The sequence below is a fragment of the Populus euphratica genome, unplaced genomic scaffold (genome assembly GCF_000495115.2).
Source record: "Populus euphratica unplaced genomic scaffold, PopEup_1.0 scaffold19.1, whole genome shotgun sequence".
In the NCBI taxonomy this organism is placed as follows: Eukaryota; Viridiplantae; Streptophyta; class Magnoliopsida; order Malpighiales; family Salicaceae; genus Populus; species Populus euphratica.
The window spans coordinates 1,474,065-1,484,228 of record NW_011499853.1 but is presented as its reverse complement, the minus strand read 5'-3'; the positions used below and the strand labels follow the sequence as shown (position 1 = coordinate 1,484,228).

The 10,164-nt window shown below is 35.4% G+C and overlaps 1 protein-coding gene across 3 annotated transcripts; it reads right to left on the bottom strand.

Annotated features, from left to right (window-relative positions):
- Nucleotides 1-9,382, bottom strand: LOC105122200 (Protein kinase superfamily protein). Of its 3 annotated transcripts, XM_011021166.1 has the most exons (14): nucleotides 9,367-9,382; nucleotides 7,685-8,106; nucleotides 5,922-6,359; nucleotides 5,607-5,710; nucleotides 3,954-5,089; nucleotides 2,696-2,736; nucleotides 2,188-2,256; nucleotides 1,971-2,071; nucleotides 1,318-1,396; nucleotides 1,144-1,242; nucleotides 942-1,010; nucleotides 793-842; nucleotides 512-688; nucleotides 1-434 (listed from the first exon to the last, which is right to left on the bottom strand). In XM_011021166.1, exons 2-14 carry the CDS (start codon nucleotides 8,081-8,083, stop codon nucleotides 326-328), a joined length of 2,871 nt encoding a protein of 956 aa, XP_011019468.1. In that variant the 5' UTR covers nucleotides 8,084-8,106; nucleotides 9,367-9,382; the 3' UTR covers nucleotides 1-325. The 3 variants fall into 3 exon arrangements, with proteins under 3 accessions (XP_011019468.1, XP_011019467.1, XP_011019469.1); XM_011021165.1 differs by lacking the exon at nucleotides 9,367-9,382 and having other exon boundaries at nucleotides 7,685-8,446; XM_011021167.1 differs by lacking the exons at nucleotides 7,685-8,106; nucleotides 9,367-9,382 and adding an exon at nucleotides 7,207-7,337.
- Nucleotides 9,383-10,164: the final 782 nt, after the last annotated feature.

Here is a 10,164-nt window from a genome sequence, read left to right as displayed (position 1 = left end):
TTACCCAAACAAGACCTCCACGGGACCACAGATTAGTTGAATGGTTAATTTTTTTTTTGTTCTTTTTTTTCATTTGTTACAAGACATTGCCTATTTAAACTTTCCGTGGAATCCTCACTGCACTTATATTGCAGTTTTTTTTTAACCTGGGAGGATCTCCACTGTTTGATCAATGAAAGGGCCTGTGCTGAGTCCCCACTTTGAATGAACCACCACTTCCCAGTCCGGTATTATCTACTTTAAATCAAATAAAAAAACTTGCTGCTGCTCCAGATCTTCGAGCCAGAACACAGCTCAAACTATCACCGAGGAAGCATTGTTCCAGTCAGTCTGCTGTTTGGTTTCTATAATTTGTTGGTTCAACAAGTCGATGTTGAACATGATGAAGAAGACGGGATATAAGCTCTGTGAAAGTGGGTCGTAAATTTGGCTCCCTGCAAAAACAACAGAGAATTCATCATCACAGCACACGTTATTCCAAATGAAAATATTGACCTGGTCTGTAACTCACAATTGCCAACAATCACGAATTATCTGGGCGATGGCTGGATCAATGTCCTCTGGAATTTCAAGATGTCGATTTTGGAATCCAACAGCTCCCACAACCTGCATTGGGTTTAAGCCTTTCCAAGGGATTTGACATGTAGCCAACTCCCATAGTATCACACCAAAGCTGTATATATCACATCTGCAAGCAAGCAAGCCAACAGTTTTAGCGCTAGAGAATTTTCCTGTGATGCAACTTCTGGCAATGGAGCACGCTGGCATGTTTATACAGGTTGGTATCCTTACTTCTCATTTGCTGGCTCATTTCTCAGAACTTCAGGTGCCATCCATTCAGGCTGCATTGAAAAGGAAAACTTGCTTACTATTTGGTTGGAAACAATCAGAAAATGGAATCACAAGAGTTTATCAAGCTATATGTTTCAGAGAAGTCGAACCGTTCCAGCAGTAGACTTCGACGACAGAAAAGTGTGGTGCTTGATGCGAGACAATCCAAAATCACAGACCTGTGGATAGAAATTTAATAAGATGCTGGAAATATATGCACGGTTTCTTTCCAAAAAACTGCAAAAGATAAAGTAGTCCATTGAATTTCCAAATAAACATGTTAATAGCCAAAGAATAAATTGTGAGCCAGACCTTAACATTCCAGTTTTTATCAACGAGGAGATTAGGAGACTTTAAATCTCGATGCACGATGGTAGGATGGCTCGTATGCAAGTAATTCATTCCCTTGGCCTATAAAAAGAAGAAACCAGCTTTACTTTGGAAAATAATCAGACCAACAAGAACAATAGATTATTTGACTCATACCACATCAATAGCCATTCGCATACGCCTCTTTTCATCAACTTGAGAATTGGGACGATGCAGTAACCTATACAAACTCCCCCTGCACACCAGTAAGGAGGAACAAGAGTATGAGAGAAAATAAATTTACAATCGACTCAGTATTAACTAATGTATTTAAAAAGGTTGTTGGCAGTGACTACGATAATAAAGAACTCCAAAAGCTCCCTGACAGAACCCTTTAATATAACATTGCTTTAAAGAAAAGCTGAAAGTATGCTCTATTTTGCATTAACCATAAAGCATGTATGCTTGTGATATGGCTTGCATGGTGGTAAACGCATTACAATGGTTGGGCAAGGCTAGTGATTTGATTGTTATCACAGATTAAATAAAATATCAGTGAGATGCCCAAAGACGCATGCATCCCAAGCAAAACTGAGGTGAAATTCACAATTTCAACAACTGGTCAGGGACCACAAACTTGAGAATCATGCTTCTAAAAAAATTTGAGATATAAAAGTATACAGGTTGAAGTTTTTATCATATAGGTTATTCAGTTCAATATCATACCAGAGTGAAGTACCAAGGCATTCGACATATGGGGTTTAATTTAATAATCTTGGAAACAAGAAAAATTAGCAGGTTTTTTTGGTTCTAGGGGAAGCAATCTTAACCTGGGCAAGAACTCCGTCAGTATTGATAAGTGTGGGGGGCGAGTAACTGCTCCCATGAACAGAACAACGTTAGGATGTCTTAATCTTAGCATGATTTCAGCCTGCATTAAACAGTGAGCAGAACTTATTTGAATGTCATAAAGAAACCAATGTTATTAGAATAGCTGTGAGGCATGAAAGTTAATATATGATGCAGGTAGCTAGAAGCATTGCTTACTTCACATTTGAACTGAACCAATGCATCACCAGATAAATCCTGGTCCAGAAATTTCTTCACAGCAACTTCCTGTAATCAATAAAATGATATCAAGGGGGGTCAATATGAGCAAAGCCTTTAAAAGAAAACAGATGAACGAGCAGGTCACAATACTAAGTTTCTGGAAGTAAGTCCTATGCTGGAGTCAATGAATAGATTGGTGATTCTGTAAGCCATAGATGCAGTTTCAACAAACACAGACCACCATCACGAGAGCGACACAAACTACTGGAGGTGACAATTTTGAAACCAACCAATCTTCCCACATGAATAGTGAAACCATATTTCAACAATTTCCACAGATATCATCATTGTTGTAGCCAATAAGTAGAAGCATGAGTATTGAATTGTAAACTATAACCAAATGTCAGTATTTTGTTGAAAGGATCCAATTCAATGTATCAGACTATGAAGTATCTCATTGCAAGTTAACATCAAAATACCCATATTGTGTCAAAGGTTAACTTACAGTGCCATTCCAATCCCCATGGTAGACCTCGCCATATGAACCTGCACAACAGAGCATCGTGAGATTACTATTAAACAATCATTACTTAAATATATCATACTTCAGAGATGCATCAATTCTACAACTAAGCACATCTATAACTGAGATCACATCCTACTTAATAATATCAATGGATCAAACCCTCAAAAGTATAGCTATGCTGACCAGTAGATTTCAAAGTCTTCTCAACCTGAATTCAAGATAATTCAAAGGCATGGCAAACTACAAAGCTTAATAGGGCAAGGTAGGATGTTCGATAGAAATTTGGTCTCATATTTGAAACCAAGCAGGCTGGCTATCTTTACCAGCGTCACTTGACCTTCTTCCAGGTTTGTTTGGGCTGGTAGCCAGCCTCCTATCATATATAATTGCAATTGCAAAGCCAGCAGTGGCAGCAGCACAATTCCTCCAAAAGGCGAAACTCAAAATTAGATTGATAATTTTAATAAAAGTGAAAGCAGCATCATCGATCAGCTTCCTTATTTTTACAAATACATGGCATTTAGATAATGCTTCCATATGTTCAATGGTAAGAGATTCAACTTTCACTCATAAACTTGAAACTTGAGAGATAACAATAAGTGGAATGAGGTGTCATCCATGCCTACAAGACTAGTTCAATAACCATTTCTAGATCTCATCAATGCCTATTTCTTTTCTTTTATCCATTTATAAGACGTAACCAAATAATGGATGTGCATGATTGAACCTCACAAGTTGTTTATGCAGGAGAGTAATTCTGGATCCAATGATCTTGCAGAATGGTGCAAAAGGATCCTATAGCCAACCCCAACTAATTTGGGAATTGAGGGTTTTTTGTTGGTAAGCAACTGTATGACACTGGATCACAGGGTGTTATGTCTTTGTAATATTTCAATTGATTCCAACTCTTGTATGAATAACTTATCCAAATGATCATTTTTTGATTGTGTGAATACCTTGTCCAAATGATCCTTTTTTAACCATAAATGTTTTACATATTAATAACCAGCCAATTCTAATGCCCGTCATTACTGACCAACTAAGCTATAGGACTACATGTGCAAACACATCCTTTGTGTATATCACAGTAGTATGACTCACATGCATTAATGGGAAATTTTAAATAGAGATATACCAGGGGGGGTGATCCCCTTAATTCAGACATGATTCTGTAGTCTAAAATTGCCAACAGGTTCTTCTTCCTTTCATAAAATCAAATTAAAGAAGGAATTCTTACCGATGCCTATTCGCTCACCAATCTCAAGATCCTCCCATGGAATTTCCCATTCTGCTACCTCCCCCAGCATAGGGTTAATTCTCTCATTGTGACTGCAGCAAGAAATATGCAGACCACTGTTTGCTGTTTCAATCAATTTCAAGGCAGATTCTTTGCCTGCATCCATGCTTAAAATCCTTCCCATGTTCTCCTGAAAGAACTGGTTGTCACTACTGACCAAGGCATGCACAGGTTGTAATTGGCAAGGCTCCAATGCAGAGAGCAAGGAAAATGCATGAAGTGGACTCTCATGCATAGAACTTCCAGCCATTCCAGGTGCATTAATAGACACCATGTCCACAACAGTGGTGTCTATTTGCAATTTTTCATTTGTTCTATTATCAACGATAACAAGTCCTTCACTTGTAACATCAGAAGGCAGAGATGGATCAGAATTAAAGACATTTATCAATCTTCTTAGTTCATCCACTGAGCCCTCAGCAAATTGTTCTTGTTCATGATCACCCCTAACATTTTTTAAAGTATCATCCCTAGTTAAAGATACAAGTGACTGTTCACGCCCTGTCAACATGTCATCTAAACAACAGCAAAGCCGATCGTCAAGACTGACCCCGTTTTCTGGATGAACCTTTTCAAGCAGCTTTGGTTCACCCAGGTTCATGTCTGAAAACAAATTAGGAGGAGGTGATGCCCCACTCTCTAAAAGCACAGCATGTAATTTTTGTGCAAAATCTGGATTCTTTGCTGCACTGATGACATACTTCGAAACATTTTTAACTCTATTTTTTTGTGCAGATGAAGGTTTTTCAGTGACTGATAAGCTAAGCTTCCCAAAATCATGTTCAAATCTTTCAATTTGATTTTTCTGAACCAAGTTCACACCATCCTCATTTGTTTTGATGCTGACAAATAATCCTTGCCCTGACGTTGAGGTGCCAGCTTGGGGAATCACATCCAGATTAGGTGAAAATGCAAGAACCCCATACCCTTGATCCATCAATGAAGTTGAATCTTCAGGGGTTTCTGTAAGACTGGTGAAACCACTTATGTCAAATCCAGCAGTTGGGAGATGGCTGCTGGGCACCTCAGGGGGAATTAGTGTGCCAGGAGCACCCATCAGATCAATAATGTATTCACTGCACCAGTTTATCAAAAACACAATTACAAAAAATTCCCATTTAACATGTAAACCTATAAGTGTTAATCAACAGCTAAAACATATAAAACAGTCAGGAGGAAGGACCGAAACAACAAGCATTGAACCTGTGCCTTTTATAATAAGCATTCTCATGCAAAATAGGTAATAAAAATTTTTATAATTTAAGGAAAGTGGGCTTTTAAAAAGAAAGTATATGCAAGTAATGCATGCAATGTAGAAAATGATATCTGCAACAAGGATGATTATTCATATTCAACATTTCTTGGAAAAGTAATATCCAGCATTTTTTGAGATTTTACTTTATACATGTTTATCTGGCAACACAGAAAACTTGAAGGGTTATTAACCAGAATCCAGATGCTAAATTAAAATATTAACAAGCATCACCAGCACATTTAATGATTACCAATAGAAATCATTTTGCAGCACCACTTGAAAAAGCATGAAACCAAATTAAATGGGCAGAAAAACAAAAGCCAAGAGAAAAAAATAACCTTCCATCATCAATCTTAATCAAATTTACAGCTCCATCGTCAGTGCCAGTATAGTAGCTTCCTTTAACCAGCATACATGGGAGATTGATCGTATCAGCTATGACCTATCACCAGAAATGAAATAGTTAATTTGAGTCCAATTTGTTCTAAAGGACCCAAAACACTATCAACAGATCAAATGATGATGCAGATATTCTCTGAATAGCAAAATCACAAATATTAAAACTTTAAACAGACAGGATGCCCAATGCTAAGTTAAAAAAATTCGTATTTTCATTTATCAACTATTTAGCAGAAGTTAAAACATCTCAAAACCTTAAAGAGCAGGGCCCTGTGGCGAGAAAGTCCAACATCAAGACAACCAAGGGGTAGGATGATAGAGTTCAGAGCATTCTGTAGCTCTTTACTGCGCCTCTTCCACCTGCTTGACATCTCATCAGCATCACTTACAGGACCACCCATTCTATCAACAACAACATCAGCAATTTTCTGGATCAAGCCACTTGAAACCAGGCCATCAGAGAATCTGCTTTCCAGGGACATGATATAAGCTCTTTTCTCAAGCTCTTGCAGTTCAGCATCAACAAAGCGGTTTACCATGATCACTTCATAATTAACATCATCAGAAACTGATATTGCTTGAAGATCCGCTAAAAATGGCATATTCCCTTGAATGACTGAGTTTGAGGTAATGCCGCAAACATCATAAAAGCCATCCATCACTTTCTCATTATAGTTTACAACACTATAGCTCTGCGTGAAAGATACAGGAAAAATCAGTAGATTGTTTAAGACATATAACATCAATGTTGCATGTGACATACATAGGTAAAGAAAAAAAAGAACTTTATGCTTCTTTTTTCCTACTCATGCTAGGAAATGGTAAGCAAGGGATGACAATGAAATTCAAGCACTAGATTATTCAACACCGTAGTTCGTAGGAAATAAAAATCCGATCAACTGGCCTTCACCTTTATTTTTGCCAGGATGGATAATTTTTTTTTTCTATGCTGCATAGAACTTATATGCATGTATGCATAAAGCCAACCTAGAAAAGCTTAGTTGACAAACAACTATAATAAAGTAGTGTAAAAAATCACTAAAAAAGGTACACTAGGACTTGTATTGGAAGATTATCTCACTATGTTTACATTGATTTTAAAAATAAATGAGCCTTTGCTTGGCACTCTTAGCTAGGGGAAAAAATAAAGCAGATAGCTTGCAATTGTTTAGTAGCCATTGCAAGAAAGATCTGAGGAGATTGCATAAACTTGCCTACAGACATCTAACAGGTTCATTTTCCTGCCAAATTATTATCAAGCACTTCCATTCCGTAAAATTCACAATGCAAATCTCAGAGCCCCGAGCAAACCACACAAACATTTGGGAAATTTAGGTTTTATTCACTCTAATGCTTCATTACTATTTTCCTTCCATAAACACCACAAGCCAAAATTATTCTGCTTTGTATAAACAGAGCCCTCAGAGCTAAATAAACAACGAATCAACTAAATCAAGACCAGTCACTTTAATCACAATCCACAAGAACCCAACAACAGGTAGCATGAAACTAGGAATTCAATCAATTTCCATGACTCGCTTGAATTTAATTTCTTTCCATTGCTTGCCCTCTGTAGCAAACACGAAGTTTTTGTTAAACATTTTTCTTTGGAAAATTTTCTTCCTCACCAATGAAGGAAAACAGGCAGCAATTAACAAATCAAACTTGTTATTCAACGCAAGTTATCTGTAGAAATGAGATTAATCATCCACAAAAAAAATATATAATAATAATAAAACAGCTATACATTTAGCACATTAATATCAGTCCATAAAAGAAGTACCTCAAACAAAAAACAAACAACTTCTATAATTACTAAACTGATTCGTGCATGAAAATGCGGAACCCTAAACCAACTATCAAAACCGCAACGCTATGCATCAATCAAAACCCTCAACCAAGAAAATTAAAATCGACAGAACTGATCAAAAACAGGAAATGCAAAGACAAAATCCAGCGAAATAACCAAAAATAAGATCCAGAAGTCAAAAAACTAACCAAATAGCCAACAACGTACCCAATATCTGAGTGAGAGAGACTCGGCAAGGGAATCAGCATCATTAACCGGGACCACGGGACTGCTCCGGAGACTAATCCGCTTAGCAGCATCGATCTGAGCAGATTCCGCGTCCTGAATCGAATCCGGATCCGAAGCACTAATCGCCAAGGCCAATTGCATTTGGAATTCCTCCTCTAGTAAATTAAAATCAATTCCAGGACTATCAGTACCACTAATCGCTTCCACATCCGTCCGATCCACTGCCGCGGACTCAGCGGCCTCGATTCTTCCATCAGACGGACTCAGAGTCGTACTGGCACTGGTACTTGAACTCGAAACGAGTCGGGTCTCACCACCTAATCGGTTGTGATGGTCACCGATGTGGAGCTTTCTTAGTAGATGCTTCATCTTTGACATGGATCATTAACAAAAATAAATAACTATGTCAGTTTTTTTTTTTATTACTGTCTGTATTTTGAGTGGTGGGTTAAGCTACGCACGCAGAGGAGAAAGAGGAAGATTCAATTAACACGCAGAGGAGAAAGAGGAAGACTCAATTAACGAGCGCGCTCCGGTTCTTGAAGCTAAATACGAGCAGGAGCTGGAGCAGGAGCAGGAGCATGTGTTCATACATACATCAACAAATTGTTGAGAAAGAGGGAGAAGGAGAGACTTGACCGCTCAAAATCCATTCCCTCCAATTGTATTCTCTCTGAATCAGCCGACAACTACAGAAGAAGAAAATGTTTTTTTTTTTTTAGACTAAACTCTAGTGGGTGCATACTGAATACTGTCTGTTTTCTATGCTATTTTTTTCCCCTTCCATCCTCTCAAGCCAATGACCCCACAATGTTTCTGGTGTATGTTACTCTATGTGCTGTTGCGGTGCCCTTTGTTTCATCTTGACCGTTCAAATGGTAGATTTTAGGCGGTCGTTGGATTTGTTGGAGTGCAAGGGGTTTTCTTTCTTTCTTTTTTCTTCTTTTTTTAGAGAATGGAAACAAGGTTTTAAGCTCTTATTTAATTATTACAAATTATCTTATTTAATTATATGAATCTAGAAAGAAATTGAAAGCTTCTATATATAGTAAAATAAATATATTTAAAAATGATTTTCATTTCATATTATAAATATATCTTTTAGTATCCTTATAATGTAGTTAACAAAAGATATTGAGATTATAAAAAGTTTTTTTTTGTTAGTTTTATTTAATTAAATATTAATTTATAATTTGGGTGATTCTTATTACTCTAAGATGGTAAAAATTAAATAAACTAGAGTTTAATTGATACTTAAATCTATGTTTTAATTATCTAGCATACATGTTATTAAAAATATAAGAAACTTTTGAAGTCTTTTTTTATGATTGAATAAAATGCATGATAGTTTGAATCTTATATTAATAAACCTATTTGTCATGTGCTCTAGGAACATAAGTATCAAGATCATATAAGATTGAATTTTAGTTTTATTTAATTAGGATCTAATCGAAATTAAAATGGTTATGTATAGATGTTTTGAGATTAATATAATTTATACTATTATATTTTGTTAACACTAATAAGCATTTTTTTTACATGTTTAATAAACATTTCAATATAAATAAAGTGCATGATTAACATTCATTAAAAGGAGAAGATTGATTTTTTATTTTTATTCAACCTAGTCTACGAAAGATGAACAGCTAGTATATATATACATATATATATATATATATAAAACATGTTTCCTGCACTTTGAAGAAGAAGAAAAAAAATAAACTTCGTAAGAGAATGATTAGAAAATCATTTGGTATTATGATAAAAGATTTTTTTTTTAGAAATTTATTGAAATAATATTTTTTTATTTTTTAAAATTTACTTTTTATATCAATATATTAAAATGGTATAAAAATACTAAAAAATTAATTTAAAATAAATAAAAAATAAAAAATATTTTTTTTAAATGTAAAACAATCAGGGTATAGAATATTTGCATCAGGGTGCAATGCTTGTAGATAGACTCTGCATCGCATGGAATCATTTTCTAGTGAACGCAAGAGACTTGCTGTACATACTCTGTAGATACGTATCTAGCTAAGAAGATACATATCTGGCCATACATGGAAACGAGAGGCTTGTGAGTTGTTTTTGAATTGACCTTTCCTTTAGTATTTCTTCTCTCGAAGTTTTCGTATTTGTACATCTGCTAAGTGCTAACCATATCTTAATCTCAATAGTTTTATTTTGAAAAATTAGCTTATTATATTCTTAGGTTTAGTTTTTGTTCTATCCTTGTGATTTTAATTGTTTTTTATTTAATTTTATATTCAACCTATCTTTTTTATAGATATTATTATATAAACAAATGAAAATATTTTCATGTAAAAAATTTAAATTTATCTTTTAGGGGGTATTTTTATATAAATTATTAAAAATACCCTCTAGCAAGTTTTTAAATTTAAAATTCTTTTTTGCCTAATTTTTTTCTTTAGGTCTTTCCTCCAGAAGTGAAATTA